General features: G+C 39.1%; 1 protein-coding gene across 17 annotated transcripts in view; it reads right to left on the bottom strand.

Moving 5' to 3' along the window:
• LOC130911137 (CD166 antigen homolog A-like) overlaps window positions 1-20068 on the bottom strand; it is a 164712-nt gene that overhangs the window by 103352 nt on the left and 41292 nt on the right. For 16 of the 17 annotated variants that reach the window (XR_009061979.1, XM_057828874.1, XM_057828875.1 and 13 more), the window contains 2 exons: window positions 15078-15184; window positions 14702-14918 (listed from right to left, as the gene is read on the bottom strand). Coding sequence is in view for 16 of the 17 variants with exons in the window: in XM_057828874.1 (XP_057684857.1) it covers window positions 14702-14918; window positions 15078-15184 (324 nt within the window). In the remaining variant the exon portion in view is untranslated. Of the gene's footprint in view, window positions 1-4432; window positions 5137-14701; window positions 14919-15077; window positions 15185-20068 lie in introns of those variants that run through there. The other variant, XM_057828889.1, reaches the window with a different exon arrangement.

Raw genomic sequence — 20068 nt, 5'->3', positions numbered from 1 at the left:
ACTTTTTGGTAGAAACTAGGCCTGAACGATATATCGTTTAAACATCGCCATCGCGATGTGCGCATGCGCAATAGTCCCATCGCAAGGACGTGCGATAGTTTTTTCATTTCACTTTTTTTAATCCACTAACGTTTGTTTTGAGGAAGGAGCAGGAAGGACAGCCTCTCATTCCCTCCAACTCGCAGTCATCGGCTCCTCCCCCTCCCCTGCTGCAGCGGAGTGGAGGGAGGAGGGGCCGAACAGCAGAGCGGAGGGAGGAGGGGCCGTTTTCAAAGTGAAAGCAAGCAACACGTTGAATAGGGAAGACTGTCTCCAAAAGGAGTTTTGGAAGTATTTTGGCTATCGACAAGATTATAAGGAACAAAAAACAGCCCTGTTGACAGTGCCTCGCCGTGGTTGCCTCAACAAGAAGTAATCCGTCGAACATATGGGACCATTTAAAACGCAGGTATCTATGCATTTCTGCTACGAGCCTCCCATCAGAGGCTTTTTAGTCCAGGTGGGAACATTGCTACGTGCCAACGTTCTTGTCTCAAGCCTGCAATGGTGGATAAACTAGTTGTCTTGGCCAAAAACCTATGAGACCCAGTTGAGAATTGCTGAGCAAGGAAGGTGGACGATATGCAGACAAATACATAACACAGCTGCAGGAATGTCTTTTCTTTTTACTCATGTGACAGCTATCAGGAAGGAAGGAAATTTGGGAGTTAAAGTGCTTGTGACACGAAAAAGCATGTTTATTTCATAATACACGCGGTATTTTATGCTCCTGAATGATATGGACCGCTTGGATGTGTGTGGAAGCGATCGCTATATTTATTTAGTTTTTTGAATCCCGCGCCAGGAAAATGAGTGACTTCCGGCTTCGGTCTCGCATTGAGGAGGAGGGCGCTGTGACGTGTACGGTAGAAGACGTCCTCTTCACGCTACAGTGTACTGTTGTGTATGAGGACGAAGGATTCAGCTGATTTTGCGGATTAATACTTTTATTTTTTGCATCACGCCAGCCAAACGGCTGCAGAAAAATCATTCTGTATGCGGGAGAGGCGTATGCGCCTTTTTGGAGTTTCAAAAGGTTCCCATTCACCGTGGATATTTACTGTGGGACCATTGGACTTACAAGGAAGTGAGTAAACATCTTGTTTTGTATTATGTCAAATACGAATACAGTGATTACAAAGTAAACACTATAAAATTCCTTTAAATAAAGGACTACTTACGTTTGATCATTGATAGGCATGTAAAAAGCTATCCTCACGCTCATTAGCAGTTAGCTGTTAGCACGTTAGCTACACAACAATTCCAGCCACCCTCCTCCAGGGAACGAACTGTAAATTGCTCTCCGCCGGGCGGTTTGCCGATCCGCAAAGAAACTCGACAACCGGGTCGTCATGTCAAATAATCCAGGCTAGTTATGTGTGATTTTCCACTTCGAAGACTTTGAAACATCCCTCGGTTCGGGTTAGCATGTCGGCTAGCTGTCACTCCTTCTGGTCTGTTTACATTCTCCGAAGCCAGGGAAGGGAAATGACATATGTCCGATTTAGGTGTCATAAAATATCGTTCGGCAGGTGTGACAGTAAAGGTAAAGTCGACTGTTTTGACCATTATGGAGTAATTTTGCCATGTCGTCTTGAATAAATGGATTTTTATTATTTTATATTCCATTTAGCACAAGTTATTTGTCATGACCATGCCATTTATTTAGCAATTGGGGAAAGTACTTGGGTAAAAAGAATATCCTGTAAAAATATTGAAGTAAAGAGACAGAAACAATGACATTTTGCCGCTCTCTTCGTCACGTTTTCCTCATTGTGAATAGTTCCCCCTCGACGGGCTGACTGGTCCTTCTCAAGCCATTTATATAGCTATTGGGGAAAAATACTTGGATAAAAAGAATATCCTGTAAAAATATTGAAGTAAAGAGACAGAAACAATGACATTTTGACGCTCTCTTCGTCGCGTTTTCCTCATTGTGAATAGTTCCCCCTCGACGGGCTGACTGGTCCTTCTCAAGCCATTTATATAGCTATTGGGGAAAATACTTGGATAAAAAGAATATCCTGTAAAAATATTGGGAGTAGAGAGACTGAAACAATGACATTTTGCAGCTCTCTTCGTCTCGTTTTCCTCGTTCTGAACAATTCTCCCTCAATGGGCTGAATAGTAAAACCGATGAGCCTAGTCTACCGCTGACGTCATCCACCTGTTGGGGACGCTAAAGCCCTATAATTGTAGGCGTGGCTAACCGGCAGATTAAAAGACTAATTTCTCGTCATCTGCGCTTTGCTAAATTGTTGTATATGGTCGAATCGTCTCAAAATATGATTCTAATTCACATAATAATGCCATTTAAGACTTTTTTTCTGGTGTCGTATGCTCTTTAAAATGGTTCTGTTATTCATCACAGTTATTTGCAGTTATTCAGTTCAATTATTTACAAGCTGAATTGAGTTTGTTTCTTTTATATTTAAATGAATTGTAAATCGTATTTTTCAAATAACTATAGTACAGCTGCACATAAAGTTTTGATACTTAATATTTTTGTTTAAATATTTTTAAAACTTTGTTGCAGTTTTACAGTTTTATATTGTTATATTTTGTGCAAACAACTCAGGGGATTAATGCACTTGCACTTTTATTTGACAGATTTAATATTTAAGTTCAAATATGTTGACAACTTTATTGTTGTTTTACTGAGGTTTTTATTTATTGTTATAGTTTGTGAACAACTCTTATTTGTCATATTTAATATTTTTGTTCAAATATGTTTACAACTTTTGTTATTTTACAGAAGTTTTTATTTATTGTTATATTTTGTCAAAAACTTGGGGGACGAATGCACCTGCTGTTTTATTTGTCATGTAATATATTTGCTGCTGTTGAAGTGTCAAATATTGTGTTCAATAAATTATCTATTTTGAGCAGACATGGCTTCCTGGATCCCTTCATACAGCAATCTTAATCATTCACTAATGAAACGGTATTATATGAATACACTGTGGTCACGGTGTGTCATGCAAAGTATTTCCAAACAGCTATTCAAGTCATCTAGTGAACATTTCTTTAAAAAAAAAAAAAAAAATATATATATATATATATATATATATTTTTTTTTTTTTTTTTTCAATTTATTACTATTGCAATATAATATCGCAATATATTGCACACCCCAAAAAAATCGCAACAATAGTTTTTTCCAATATCGTTCAGGCCTATTATACACACGCACATATACTGTATAAACCAAGGGCGTAGCATAACAACGTAACAGCATAACCTGCATGTACACTTTTTGCTGGGGACGGGACATTAATAAGACCAAACAGAATGGGTCAACGGCATTCAGGGCCACATTTCTCATGAATGTGAACCTAATTAATTGATAGGCTAAATGATCAATGCAAAACAAATTCACATCGACTGATACCAACTTTAAAGTGCATTGGTTCAGGTGATACACTGTTCTATTCAAACCTTTGTTTTCAAAAACTACTAAAGAAACATTCTGAAAACCTCCAAAATAAGTGTCTGTTTTTTTTATTAGCAAACATAAACATAATGAAAATAATTCACTTAATAATGGTAGGCTCAATTCTATCCTTACAACGTACAGGAAGACAATCTAAATTTCCTACATAACTGAACTCATTATATTATGCAAATAAGGTTGCTTAAAAGTTGGTGGGGACAATGTTAGCATCCTGAAAAGTTCCGAGTGTTATGTATGTACCGTCCCTATGAAAACGTACGCCCGTGGTATAAACATGTCTACCTAAATAAACGTAACAATAATATACCGCTCACATCATGCATAGAATTGCTCATCATGGACAATAATCAGCAAACACATTAAGAAGGAAATTAGAATAACAACCTAGATTGACAAGTGAATTGGAAACAATCATTTAGCCTCAACAATGTAGTCAAAGGTGCCAACGATTAGCATTAGCAATTAGCACAGGGCGGCTAGCGGTTAGCTCGCCGGGGCTAGCAAATGCAACGGATTATTAGCTGAGGAACTGTCATCAACCAAACGTGTTTATACATTGTTGAGACACACTTCAACACTATACTTCCTTCTCTCATTTACACACAACTTTCGGATGGTAAGTGAACATGACGGTAGCTTGGGGAACGAACTACACTGCTGTAAAGGGAGGAGGGTTAGCGAGCTTCGCTCTTCCTAAAGGGCCAGCGTCGCAACAATTAAACTAAAGCGCACACACACACACACAATGGGCTTTCTTACAATATTCTTGGTCAAAAGCAAAAAAAAAAAAAAAAAACGGGCAGTTATCTTCCATGTTATGTGAATATTTCGAAGTATAACGCTAGTGAGAAATCCGGTACGGCGGCCGTAGCAGCAAATTTTTCCCCATTGTATTCACGTTTCAAAATGCATGCATGGAGCAAAAAATATAATAATTACCTTGAATCCTCGAACAAATCACTCCTGAGACCAGGGGTCGCGTTAACCGGATATTTTCCGTCGTTGACCGGTTTTTTAAAACGGTGACGGAAAAAACTGAAGTCCGTCCGTCCGTGGTTTTGATAGACAGGTTGCAATTCACACCCCAGACCAGTGAGACCACAGGGTGGCGAGTTGGCATATTAATTAGGTATTGTCTCTCTTAATGCATGACGTCGTTGGCTCTTCTGTCAGAATATTGTAGCGTCACCGGGGTCTGGCGGCGGCACCGTGATTGACACATCAACGCGAGGTTCTTATTGGTGCACCCGGTGTGCCAGCGCGTCATCCAATTGATGGACAAGATTGCCGCCTGTGTATAGACCCCAATCACATGACGTCACAACTCCGCCCCCCTGACCGGGGCCGCCATATTGTGTGTCAGCTCGTCATGTTTACACATTACCGCTACGTACATGCCTCCTATTACGGCGTGTTTTTCTGCTGGTTAATATTAATAATCAAAATGGTGAAGGCGTGTGTGGCGGTTGGTTGCTGTAACAGAGAAGATAGACGGAGAGACTTGAAGTTCTACCGTATTCTGAGAGACCCGAAGATGAGAGCGAGATGGACTGCTGTAATTCGACAAGAAATCTGGGCACCAAACGATCACCACAGACTATGTAGTAGTCTTTTTATATCTGGTAAGATGCATTTAATATATATTTAGAAAATTTTGGGCTGACAACCACAATTAAGATCATTGTGTGACGTTAGTGATTGGGGTCTATATCGTTGCCTCTTTTTCTTTGGGGGCGGAGTTGTTGGCGGTAAGCAGAGTAAAAAGGGAGAAAAATACCACGACTTCCGTGTCTAATTTTTCGCCGCCAAGCAAGCGTTACAATATTAATTAAAAATGAATGAATACTAAATACTATTGAATATGTCATCATTATCATTTTAAAAATTTAAGTGACGGGTAAAAATAGACTATGACCGGATTTGTATGACCCTGTCAGTCAAAATGACAGACAACGAAAATGTCTAGCGCAACCTCTGCCTGAGACAATCTTTCCTGTTTGTATGCTGTACAGCTTTCGTACTTTTTCCAACCTAAATCCAGCATTGGATCGCTGCAAGTGTTGTCGCAGTTCGACCGACTGTGAATAACCGAAGCGGACTGTAGGACGGCCCCCTGCTTGAAGGCTTGAATGCGGGGTGCATGACGGGTGTGACCCGTCAATACGATTATGAAGTCTATGGTTTTTGCAAGACAATTTTGGAACTGATGTAGACTGGAAATGTTTTGTGATAAACTATTTGGTAAAATACCCACATTTTCGGATTATAAAACATTTTTACAAAATTTTACAAGAAAAATTATTTTGTCCACATACAACCAGCGGATGTCCACCAGGGTGTTCGGAAAAACAAAAGGCCGTGATATTCGTTGGGCTGAGTTTTAATTCAGCTCTACTACCCAAGTGTATTGCACCACAGTTTGTAATTTGCCCTCTGACGTCCCCAACCCGTGCCTCACCATATCAGCCTGGCGTGTGTTGTCACACACAAAATCATAAATCATGGAAGGACATACAAGCACGATATGTGGTTGATACAGATTCTACTAAATTATTAATTATTATTAATCATTTTTCATTAGGGTTGCAGAATGTAATGTGCAGGTTTAATCCTACTGGAGTCACCCGTCACATTCTACATTATATGATATCTGACGCGGTTTTAAAAGGTTGGTCATAGCCAGTGTTGTCACAGATTGCTTGAAAAAGTAATTAAATTACTGATTACGCCTCAAAAAAGTCATCTAGTTACCGTATTTTTTGGACTAGAGACAAGTTTCCGAGGTACTTCCGCTTTACTTCCTTACCACTTCCGTTTCGGATTTTTTTACCATTGACTTCAATGGCGCTGGAGTGGCTTTGTTCACTAAAAACCCTGAAAAACCACGATTTGGAAATACCGCATCCTTCTGCCATCTCGACATGGGAAGACAACATCAAGAAGTGGCCGAGGGTGACCACAAGTAAAATATTATCGTGTTTTATTGACTCTACGGCAGTCGATGGAAACGCCATCAGGAAGCTCCGAGGCATTCCAGTACTAGTTGCACACCCAAAAAGTTGGATATGTCCTCATTCACGAACACGGGAATTTTGTATGTAAGGCAGGGCCGGCCCAGCCTATACGCAGACTATGCAGCTGCTTAGGGCCCCTGACCACTAGGGGGCCCAGATAGGGGACAATCTGGCAATTGTTTAATTTATATTCTATTTTGTTTACTACAGTTTGCTTTATTTGACATTTGTGAGTTGTGATACTTGATTACAAGCTTAAAAAATAAAAGTTCTTCCTTAACTTCTTTCTTTCCTATTTTAGAAAAAGGTTTGGTACTGACAGTCATTGGGGTGAGAAGTTTGAAGAATGCAGTGCAACAAAATCTGATTAATATACAAAATATGGACATATAGGTTGGATTGCATGTATGGGTTTCACAGTACACTGTGACGAAATGGTGGCCCAAAAATATGGGCCCCTTGGCATTATTTTGCTTAGAGCCCCCAAATGGCCTGGGTCGGCCCTGATGAAAGGTATGTGTTTCAAAAATACCAAAAATAAAATCTTCCGCATGAAACGACTTGTTGCCTTTGCTATTGATATTACGATGACGATTGCAATGAGGAAGTTTAATCATTTTTACTACAACTACTGCTGCTGCTATCCTGTTGCTAATCAGTATGTGTTTGATGGCACTGCATAAATCCAAGTGTTACAAGTTTTTGTTCCTTTGTTTACAGCTAGAAAACGCTGTTAGGCAAAGGAAGACAACTTGACTTGCTCGTCGATGGACGTATATCGAGACAACGTGCGTTTTACTTTGATGACAGACGGCTTGACTCCCGGGGCAGCCAAGAGGCAGAGGCTGGGACAGTCGGTGGTTGGCCGAGCTTGCCGAGATCCAACGACAAACTTTTTAACTGCAGCATCTTTAAGATATGCTATTAAAGCTGGAATTATCGAACACAGCGAGAGAAAGCCTGTCTGAATGCCACCGAGTGTCTCGTAATGTCGGGTGAAAGTTTGGCTCCCTTAAGCTCTGCTGTCTGATAATACATTCCTCGTATGCTTAACCTTCGTTAATATTTTTCTCATCATTTTATAAATTGTGATTTATTGACCTGTTTTGCACGCGCACCTATCGTTTTAAATAAAACAAGAAATGGACACATGTTGTCCAAATGTTTTTTATTACGATCATTATCTACAATAAAAAAGAATGACATACTATTTTTTACTATACGTACAGTGGGGCTAATAAGTATGTAGTCATCCACTAATTGTGCAAGTTCTCCCACTTGAAATTATTAGAGAGGCCTGTAATTGTCAACATGGGTAAACCTCAAGCATGAGACAGAATGTGGGGGGAACAAAAGCACATTGTTTGATTTTTAAAGAATTTATTTGCAAATCATGGTGGAAAATAAGTATTTGGTCAATACCAAAAGTTCATCTCAATACTTTGTTATGTACCCTTTGTTGGCAACAACGGAGGCCAAACGTTTTCTGTAACTCTTCACAAGCTTTTCACACACTGTTGCTGGTATTTTGGCCCATTCCTCCATGCAGATCTCCTCTAAAGCGCTGATGTTTTGAGGCTGTCGTTGGGCAACACGGACTTTAAACTCCCTCCACAGATTTTCTACGGGGTTGATATCTGGAGACTGGCTAGGCCACTCCAGGACCTTGAAATGCTTCTTACGAAGCCACTCCTTTGTTGCCCTGGGTGCGTGTTTGGCATGATTGTCATGCTGAAAGACCCAGCCACGTCTCATCTTCAATACCCTTGCTGATGGAAGGAGATTTTCACTCAAAATCTCTCGATACATATGGAGGTAGATTTGTGTCTTTATTATTCAATCAAAAAAAAAAAAAAAAAAAAATTGCTTCAACCAAATAAAAAGTTGCTTCAATCAAAATATATATTTTCAATCGAAGAAAACGTCACTTCAATCAAAAAAAAAATGTTTGAATGCAAAAATCAATTTGAAACTCAAAAAAAAAATATTTGAAAACTATTTTTCTTAGATTGAATTTTTTTTTTTTTTTTTTTAAGTTTTTTTTTTTTTTTTAATTGAAACACCATTTTTGATTGAAGTCATGTCATTTTGCGTTTGGACCACATTTTGGCTAGGACATTTGTGTCTTTATTATTCAATCAAAAAATAAGTTGCTTCAAAAAATATATTTTCAAAAAGAAAAATCACTTCAATCAAAAAAAAAAAAAAATCAATCATAGAAAACGTTTTTGAATGTGAAAAAAAATTTGAGACTCAGAAATTCGCAATTGAACACTTTATTTATCATTCAAACTGTTTTCTTTGATTGAAGCAATCCTTTTTGTGTTTGAGCCATATTAGGGGTAGGACATTTGTGTCTAAATCATTCAATCGCAATAAAAGTTGCTTTAATCAAAAAACTATTTTTAATCAAAGAAAAAAATGATTTGCAAAAATATATATTTTTTGAAAATATATTTTTTAATATATATTTTATTCTGACATTAGCTATTATATTTTATTTATTATATTTTATATATATATATTTTTTAATATATATTAAATATATATATATATATTTTAAAATACTTTTTTGATATATATATATATGTATAAGTATATATATATATATATATATATATTTTTTTTTTTTTATTGAAGTGTCACTTTTTTTGAAAAGCAAAAAGTTTTAAACTCTTTTTTTTTTTTGAAGTGGAAAAAGTTTTGAAGGCACTTTTTTTCGATTGAATCATTTTGACACAAAGATTCCACTTCAACGAGAGTTCCGGTGTGTTTGAGTGGCAGCTGATTACGCCAATGGCATAAAAGTATGAAGCAAGAATAATGGCCACCAGGGCTCCATCCAGCCATCGGAGTCTCCTGGAGTCCAAGCCGAATATAGGGCACCGGTACAGGGGTGTGACATCGGCATTTCACCGGAGTACGGTGCCCTGCTGCTTAATGTGATTCAACATTCAGAAATCTTGCTTGTGTGTAGGTGACCAAATACTTATTTTCCACTCTAATTTGGAAATAAATTCTTTAAAAATCAAACCTCCGTGATTTTCTGTTTGTTTTTTTCCCCTCCGCATTCTGTCTTTCATGGTTGAGGTTTACCCATGTTGACAATTACAGGCCTCTCTAATCTTTTCAAGTAGGAGAACTTGCACAATTGGTGGTTGACTAAATACTTATTTGCCCCACTGTACATACCTCGTAGTATTTCCTTGTCACAACAAAATCCGTGTCAGCCCTTTTGCATTCGGCAAATGTATTGTGTAATTCAATCTCATATTGGTCACTCAAGTGGCCGTCATATCAATCTATACCTCACGTCAACACAGGCTGACAGGTTGTTATAGTTTTGTCCACGAGTGATCAACGAAGTGATAAGAACAATCATACAATCTCATCTACGTCTCATCAAAGTCGTGCTGAATCCATTTATGGAGATTCTGTGAGTTCCTCTACTTTAATTGCGCAGTTTTGACTTTGGTAAAACACTGCTTACTTCAACCGTTACAGTATTCATGTTGTTTTCTTCTGAACCGGGAGTTCGAGGCAGACATTGTCCAAGATGGAAGAAACTTGTCTATAAGTCGCACCTGAGTATAAATCGCACCAGCCCAAAAATGCGCAATGAATGAATAATTATTTTTCTGCTTACTCGACGCAGCAATTCAAAGTGCTATCCTTGACAGCCTGTGGGGGCATGACAATACAGTCTAACAAGAGGTGGTAGTCTATATTGAATTGTCTAAAATCGACCTTGTGTTGATGATGTTCTGTTGTGGATAGGTCTGCTTTTCACTAGGCATAAGGCACGTCATCTTTTTTCATTGTGAACTGATCCAAAAACTTGAAAATTCTTCTTTTTAATGCCATGTCTCAGCATTAAATCGTGGTTAAATTCAATTATGGTTGGCACAATCATGCAAACTAGCTTTGTGAAGTGATGTGGGAAGGTTGTGTCACTTTCATATGCAGAGCTGCCAACTCTCACGCTTTGAGCGTGAGACACACGCAATTGCTTGTTTTTCTCACGCACACACGCCACACATCCAATTTTTCACGCAAAAAACCCCCAAAACAAACAATCTGATTTCGGGCCGAGACTCGTTCGCTTCTTTTTCAAACTCTCCGACAGGAGATGGTGCTACTCGCCACTCTAACCCTATTCGCTGCATACACATCCTAGTTGCGACAGAAGAAGACCTTCCAGAAGACAATCGCGGGTAGAAACTCGAATGGAGAAAGAATCTCTGAGGAAAGCCATACCCAATCTGAAGAATACAGATCTATACAGACATATATCGTCAGTTAAGTACCCACTCTTTTAAACTTTAAATGTGTTTGCGCATGTGAACTTGATTTTGTGTTGTAAATGTAAACTCAGTTCCCATAACAAGCAGCAGATCACCTTGTTAGCCTCGTAGTATTGCCTACTGCAAGCATGCTCAAAACATCAGCTCATATAGCATTGTTTATTTACTATTAGGCCGTGTTCACACTTGGCGCTTTTTTCCAGAAAAAAGCCTACCTCCTGCGCCTACTGAGCACCTTTTGAGCAAGTATTCTCAACGGGATTCTATCTTAAACGTCACCATACATAACGGTTAGTAACGTTGGTCAACCAAATAGACCCTACTCACCTACGTCACAAAATGGGCGTGTCGCTGTTTCCGGCCGCCATATTGTACCTATTTTTTAGACCTATTCTCATTGTTTTCAATTAGTCGAGCAAGTTATCGAGCAACTCATGGAAGCCCCGGTGTTATCTGACGCTGTAAACTCATTGGATGCGTTGCATAAAAGGCGTTACGTGGAAAAGCTTCAGTTTATCCATTCGCCAGATCCGTATTTGATGCCTAAATCGATGTTTTTCGACCCGCTGGCTTCGCCGTATTTGCCTGACATCTGCTATCCTGATATTTACAACTATCTTGTCCACACAAAATCAGCCTATTCTCACGAAAGTTTGAAAAACTTTAAGAGCTTGGAGGCTTATAAATGCTACGTTGCTGGTTGGGTGAAACAGGTCCTCGTACACGAAAATTCGGCAGGAATCTTGTGCTCGGAAGGTGAGTTACGAAATTTTCAATCCAAAATCTTTTGTTCTTGCTAACATCCACTGTCGAGTCTAATGTATTTCATGTCATTTGTCAATGGAGCTAGGGCTTTTAATGTTTATATGGTTTAGTGATAGCACTTTCACTACATACATATATAATATGTAATAAATATGAAGTGCGATAGCACTACTCCAGATTGTCCCTAGTTGAATTTATTTTTTGGCTTTTGGCCTCAATAGTGAAATTGTAAATTCATTGTATGACAACTGTCCGATTATCCCCTTATAATTATATATTTTTAGGTAGTTCATTCACAACGTCTGAGTGTATGTTGTCGGCGATTAGCCTAGCAATGATCTTAATTGTGGTTGTCAGCCCAAAACCCTCTAAATATATATTAAATGCATCTTACCAGATATAAAATGACTACTACATAATCTGTGGTAGTCGTTTGGAGCCCAGTTTTCTCGTCGAATTGCAGCAGTCAATCTCGGTCTCCTCTTCGGGTCTCTCGGAATATGGTAAAACTTCAAGTCTCTCCGTCTATCTTCTCTGTTTTTGCAACCGACCGCCACACACGACTTCACCATTTTGATTATTAATGTTAACGAGCAGAAAAACACGCCATAATAGGAGGAATTTACGAAGCACTAATGCATTAACATGACGAGTATACGGACAACATGGCGTGGGGGTGTGGCTGTGACGTCACGTGAGTAGGGTCTATAGGCTAACGTAGTCCATCGTTAGCATTTTGCCAACTCTCACGCTTTGAGCGTGAGACACACGCAATGGCGTACCGCAAGCAACACGTCTCTTCCGCTCATTAATTTTCATGACATTAGTTACTGTTGCTAAGTAGTTTGTCTGTAATAGGACATGAATGACGAAAGCTGAAAAAAGACGGGGAAAAAATGAGCCGACCTAAGCATAGCTTCAGCTTTTTTATCGACGCGACTGACAATGACATTCTCCTGTTTCAACAAGCTATCCTTTACCATCAGCCCTGTCTTTCTTATATATCCTCTGGTTGTACTACGTCTCTTACCGTTCTTGGGGGTAATTTAGTTAACTTTGTGTAGCGATCGCAAATGCTACTCAGTGACAGCCAACAAACGCTTTAATTTTTTTCATTGATAACACATCTTAATCCTATAATTTATTTACACTTCCCCCTTACTAAAGTTGGTTAGTGGCAGTCAGATACCATTGTAATTCTTTTCAGGTCATTCATTGTCAGACAGAAGCAGTACGGCACAACGTTACGCTAATAAAATAAGTAAAAATATAAAAATGGCTTACCTCTTTGTCCTCTGAAAGACCATGCCAACCCAACATAATGTTTACTGCATATGAAACGTGAATGGATTCGCCGAGCTGGTGTTAAAGTCCGCGCAAGTTGATTCGGTCTCAGAGTTTTTGGTTTCCGGAAACGTATGAAAGAAAACATCCTTCATGTGTCGTAATGTCTAGAGTCGTTTCTACAAGTTCCAAAAAAGCAATGTGTGATCGGCATGTTCGTGTTTGAAAGATTACCGGAGAAAAGTAGCACTAATTACGTTGTGTCTATGCGAGGGCGGGTCTATAATGTCCCACTTCGGCTTTACTTCCGCTTTACGATGTGACGTCACGGTCTAAAAATAGCCTGCGTGCGGTACGCCATTGCCTGTTTTGTCACGCACACACGCCACACATCCAATTTCTCACGCAAGATTTGCGTCACCCCCAACAAAATCTCACTGCAAGGTTTTTCTATCACGCAAAATTTGCGTCACCCCCAACAAAATCTCACTGCAAGGTTTTTCTAAAGGTTGGCAGCTCTGTATATGTGTGATTACACACGTCAAAGACGGCATTCTACTTGATTCTGTGTTAATGAATAACAATTTTCAGTCATTTCAGGGGGCCGCGATTTTTTTCCGACTTCACTCTCTGCTGTTGACTAAAATTAACTTCACGATGCCTTTGATGTGAATGTTCTGTGACCAGATCAGCAAAGCCAATTTACTATCCATCTACGACAACAAGCATAATGGCGTACCGCACGCAGGCTATCTTTAGACCGTGACGTCGCATCGTAAAGCGGAAGCCGAAGTGGGACATTATAGACCCGCCCTCGCATAGACCTAACGTAAAAAGTGCTACTTTTCTCCGGTAATCTTTCAAAAACCAACATGCCGATCACGCATTGCTTTTTTGGAACTTGTAGAAACGACTCTAGACATTACGACACATGAAGGATGTTTTCTTTCATACGTTTCCGGAAACCAAACACTCCGAGACCGAATCAACTTGCACGGACTTTAACACCAGCTCGGCGAATCCATTCACGTTTCATATGCAGTAAACATTATGTTGGGTTGGCATGGTCTTTCAAAGGACAAAGAGGTAAGCCATTTTTATATTTTTAACTTACTTTGTTTGCGTAACGTTGTGCCGTACTGCTTCTGTCTGACAATGAATGACCTGAAAAGAATTACAATGGTATCTGACTGCCACTGTTACCGTTTCTGTTATATATATAAAAACAACTTTAGTCAGGGGGAAGTGTAAATAAATTAGAGGATTAAGAGGTGTTATCAATGAAAAAATTCAAAGTGTTCGTTGGCCGTCCCTGAGTAGCATTTGCGATCGCTACACAAAGCTAACTAAATTACCCCCAAGAACGGTAAGAGACGTAGGACAACCAGAGGATATGTAAGAAAGACAGGGCTGATGGTAAAGGATAGCTTGTTGAAACAGGAGAATGTCATTGTCAGTCGCTTCGATAAAAAAGCTAAAGCTATGCTTATGTCGGCTCGTTTTTTTCTCTCGTCTTTTTCAGCCTTCGACACTAAAGCCATCTCTTTAACTGAACATTTTTATGTTCTTCCACATCTATGCCAGTGAATTTGGCACCAGGCACATCATTTTTGGAGAGAATTGGTAGGTTTAGCGCTGTAAACATCTCCTTCGTACACGATTTCCATTCATTTCCTATTAGGGACAAACGGTGGTAACCCTGTCCTAGCTTTGTTCCAGCTTAGCAACAGTAGCTAATGCCATGAATATTAATGAGCGGAAGTGACGTGTTGCTTGCGGTACGCCATTATAAGATGCTGACATGATATTTGAATTCAACACATTCCAGGAGCATCACTCACTGTAGATGACCACGTTGACTCGGTACTCGCTGAGGTCTGAGCTGCCCACCACCATGCAGCTGAAAGTGCATTGGTCACTCAGCTTGGGGGCAGACAGTATCAGGCTGGAGTTGGTCGCCAAACTGATGCGGCTCTTGTATTCATCAGTAGCAGTAATGGAGACGCCTTTGTCTTTATGTTTGACCAGCAGTTTTCCCGAGAGGCCATCTCCTTTGTCCTGGTGAGGATTTTTTGGGGCAAAAGACACGTGAGGAATAAACACACACACACACACTGAGGGACAGATGCACACACTGGTGCACAGTAAATGCACTCAGACTGTAGAAGTCTGATAGACTTCATCATTTTGAATCCATTGACCTCTGTACCGACTTACATATGTCCACTTGGTGAACACCACGTCTTCCGCGTTCACGGCTTCGTTGTTACACGGAATCTCCAGGGTTTGGCCGTACAGTCCCACCACAGTTTCCAGGCCGCTCACTGGGAAGACATAAAAGCATGGGGGTTGTTTTTGTATGATAGATAGATCATTAAAGAACACACAACACACATCATTGGTTTGATGTTCTGATATCTGTCAGTCGTCATGCCAGATTTTCCTAAACGCCAACCCGTTCTCTACATATTGTATTGTGTTTGACTCAAGTAAATAGACCTTGTAATTAAACAACTGCCTTGGTTAAAAAAAAAAGCCCTCAAAATCACTTGGCTTAAATTTCATTCCCAACATCACCATGGAGTGCTGGTAAAGAACAGTGGGAGGAGAGGCCAACGATAGGTTGTAACGAGAGGCGTAAGAGGGAGAAATTTGCAGGCAAGGGAAGGCTACCATTGCAGTAGGGCCAAGAAACCAAAAGGGGTATTTGCCACGTGGCAAAATGGATTTTGCCATGTGGTATTTTTTTTCTGCCATGTGGCAAAATGGATTTTGACATGTGGCATTTTTTTGCCATGTGACAAAATGGATTTTGCCATGTGGCATATTTATTTGCGATGTGCAAAATGGATTTTGACATGTGGCATTTTTTTGCCATGTGACAAAATGGATTTTGGTTTGCGACAATTTTTTGGGTAGAAAATCACAGCCACACGTTTTTCTGTTATTTAATATGTATGGAAAATTTGGACGTGCATAGCTGTAAGTGGCATAGCCTGACTTGGTTGCCAGTTGAATGTCAATGCGCTGTAATGCTAAGTGTATGATCAAAAATCACAGCCACACGTTTTTTCTGCTACAGTGGGGCAAATAAGTATTTAGTCAACCACTAATTGTGCAAGTTCTCCCACTTGAAAATATTAGAGGCCTGTAATTGTCAACATGGTTAAACCTCAACCATGAGAGACAGAATGTGGAAGAAAAAAAAAAAAAAAAAAAGAAAATCACAATGTTTGATTTTTAAAGAATTTATTTCCAAATCATGGTGGAAAATAAGTATTTGGTCAATACCAAAAGTTCATCTCAATACTTTGTTATGTACCCTTTGTTGGCAATAACGGAGGCCAAACGTTTTCTGTAACTCTTCACAAGCTTTTCGCACACTGTTGCTGGTATTTTGGCCCATTCCTCCATGCAGATCTCCTCTAGAGCAATGATGTTTTGGGGCTGTCGTTGGGCAACACGGACTTAAAAAGCTGTTTGTTTTGTGATGGCGGCCATGTGTGATTTTGCATAACTTTACATTAAAATAATCAGGTCATTTTCAGCCAACTGCCCGTTTTAGGGGAAAAAATAGACATTTCTGCGTTCATACAAAAAAAAAAAATTCTGCCCGTGTTTTATTTGTTGTAACATTTCTTTCTAAAAGTGACGAGGGCCAGATAGCTGGCAAGACGTGCTGAGGCAATAGTGACATTGGAATTCAACCTAAATAATAGAGGTGTGCATCGGCACTGCCCTCACGATTCGATTTGATTACGATTCGGCAAAGCATCGCGATGCCTTAAAGCCTGTGATGCATTAAAATTCTAAAGCAAAGCATATTTTTCGTGAATCATGAGGCAACACAAGCGGTCAGACATTAAACAACTTTTTATTGGCTCTTGTGTCACTCCCGGTTGAAGTCAAATGAAAATACTTTCAGATATATATATTTAAAAAAAACATCACAGCATTTAATTAGTGCTTTGAATGAGACCAGGGCTTTCTCTCTTTTTTTTTTTATTTATTTTTTTATTTTTTTTACACACAGTAGCAGCCTTTCACACAGTGCAACATCTGAACTCCTGTGCAAAATCAGTAATAACAGTCACTGTATTTTAGTCACAACAACCCATCGATAAAAATATTCAAGTAAATATTAAAGAAAGCGACAAAGAAAATATTGTAGTGCAGCAGCATCTTTATCGCAATATCAATCCAGGGATGAGTTCAGTTGCAAACAAAACATCCAACTAAATTGCAATGTAGATCAAAAGTAAAATGTAGGCCTAGCCCACTATATATGTGCAATCAACTTAGAAATGCAATCAGTAACTACCACATAACAATAAAAAATAATGAATTAAAATGAAGTGCAGCAGCCATAAGAATCTGTTTCAACATGGGGAAATATCATTTTTTTTGCAATTGAGAGAGCAGAGAGATAGTAGAGGTTAGATGGGGCCTAATATTACAGTCAAGTTAACCTCCCCTCCCCCGACCTTAACAAGCCTCCGACACGGAGGAGCACACTTGTGTCTCAGTGGTGAGTATAATCAATTTAGGAGTTTTATCTGAAGTTACTGCATTTAGTTTTCACAATAGAATTGTATTCGTAACATTTTTACTCAAGTAGCGTGTTAAATGTAGAATTCTTGTCGCATTTTCACCGGTTGGTCTGTTAATGTGTTTTGAGCACAATGGCTGTTTTGCGAAATGCTAGGTTCTGGGGGGTATATCACAAAGCGAGATTAATGGGTTAGCGAGCTATATGTTGAGTCCAAAGCCAGGAAAACGCCACATGGAAAACGACCAGAATACGTTTTCTTGTTTAACTAATATACCCTATAATGTTGGGTTAGCTGATAGTCTTCCTCAGGTGAGGAAGATTTCTCAGACTTGCAGGTAAGTTAATGATTTGTACATGCTTTTCCACTGCTGTGACATTAATCAATAATAATTATGTCCTGTAATAATGTGACAGCGAAAAAGTTTATTGTGGACATTCTTAAGGGATAATCTTTTTTTTTTTTTAAAGGACTTACCTATTTTGGTTGATATTCTAACCAAAATACTTAGTTAAAATGGTCATATTACACCCTTTTCCCTGTTTATTATGGTCATATCTTTAATGTATTTACAAACGGCGTGTTTTTATGACCAAAAAGCTCCTTACAGCTGAACAAGCCATGGATACAGACCATCTGTCTCGCTGAGCTTGAAGCCCCCTTTCCAATAAGTCTAGTCGGGTGTGGTTGTACAGCTTCTTAAATAATATCGGAAGTGCTGCACCTAATAACATAACCAGAGTTCATCTACCTAGGGAGCCATCAAGTGCAGCCAAAAATTTGAATGGCTCTGTTTATCACATGAGAGAGCAAGCATCTCACATTAAACTGACTGAGTTGTTATTTTAGTTTCTGTTTTAGTTGGCATTTTAGAGACGCACATAATTTAATTTGAATTAATTTGTATAATGTTTATAATATGACCCATTTAACATGCTGTAGAGTCTAACTCAGAAGGTAAACAATTGACAAACATGGAGGTTGTAAAATGTTTTTAAAATGATGATCTGAAGTAGGTTGCTACTTGCTTCTGAAAAATGATGTAAGAACAGTATGTTTGTAATACTTGAGGCTTTAAAACTGGTTTTATGATTTGTCTTTCAGATCCAGGATGAGTTTTATCGAATAACAATGGTTCATCTTGAATCAAAGTTCATGTCCAAGCTGGACGAATTTACGCCTCAACTATTAAAACTCTTCCATACCAAGGGCGGAAGCATGGGGCTGCAGTTGCAGGCTATCTTACCCAAGGTACCCTTCATTGAACATTATGTTTGCTAATACAGTGTTCTAGGAATTTTGTGATCAAACTGCCGGAATATCAACTTTAGAGGAGGTAATGTTATCCTGTGATGAAATAATTGCATGAGAATTTGTTTCATTAGTGTTTCCTTATTCAGGTCCCTGAGACGGCATAGGAAGGATCCTTGATAGGGCCTTATTAACAGTAATATAAAACACCTTATGTTTATTTTTCCATTTCAGACTCCAAGCAACCCAAACATCCACATGAAGAGAGAGATCGTCATTAGATGTTTGATGAAGTTCCTCGGGGAATCGTCAGAGCAACTCTTAAGAGAGTACGATGTAAGTTGAATTACATGTTAAAATAAAAGAAGGTCATCACTCTCGTCTCTTTGACTTAATATGTTTTGGGGAAGTCAAGTCACAAAATAGCTTTAACTGTATTTCTCCCAGTAGGTCTTGGCAAACTACATTTTTGTCCTCTGTTAAGTGTTTAAAAGTGTTTATTTTCCATCATGGAACTTTTAAGCGCAAGTGCAGAAAAAGGAGGTGTTATTAAATGCTTACTATCTTAATTTGATTACACCAATTAGCAGAATTTAAAAGTTTTAAAGTCTTAATAATTGGTACCTAAGAAGTAGCTAAGAAATGCTGGCCAAAGAGCTGCTTTGTGAATACAAATACATATAGAGTCCCAGGTAAAAAAGATGTAATGGATTGATTTCATTTACATATATTTACTACTGTAACTGCTAAAACCTTGATGGTGTGATTGAATTGTTTTGATTTGTGGTAAACTGATGAGATCATTTAACATTTACCTGGTGTGAAAAAATGATTTTATGCATATTTTTTAAGTGTTATCTAAGATTTGTTTAAAACACTGACATAAATGGATTGCAATAGGAACAATAGCTATGAGAAACTCCAGTTTTTCTTGTCCAAACAGTTGAAGCAATTTGGGAAATAGTGCCTCCTTTGGGTTTATTGTCTGATATGCGCAATGTTCTTGCTATTACAGCAGTGGTCTCAAACCGGTCCTCAAAGGGCCGCAGGGGGTACTGGATTTCATTCCAACCAAACGAGACAAATACCTTTTCACCAATCTGGTTTCTTACAAGTGTAATCAGTTGATTGCAATCAGGTGCTGCTTAAGTTAGTAGAAACCTCATTGGTTGAACTGTTTGTGCTGGATCTGTTGGAACAAAAACCAGGACCCACTGCGGCCCTTTGCGGAGTCGGTTTGAGACCGCTGTATTACAGGATGCTGATGAGGACCGAATACTGCAAGATCTTGCACTTCAAACATTGAAGATCTACATCAAATCGAACCCATCAGAGGCACCAGACATCGGTATTGTGGTGGAGGGCGTCAAAGTGCTGACTGGTCTGGAAAATCTTCCGAGGGCTTGC

The sequence above is a fragment of the Corythoichthys intestinalis genome, unplaced genomic scaffold (assembly GCF_030265065.1).
Source record: "Corythoichthys intestinalis isolate RoL2023-P3 unplaced genomic scaffold, ASM3026506v1 HiC_scaffold_23, whole genome shotgun sequence".
Lineage (NCBI taxonomy): Eukaryota > Metazoa > Chordata > Actinopteri > Syngnathiformes > Syngnathidae > Corythoichthys > Corythoichthys intestinalis.
This window is presented reverse-complemented; position numbering and strand designations above follow the sequence as displayed.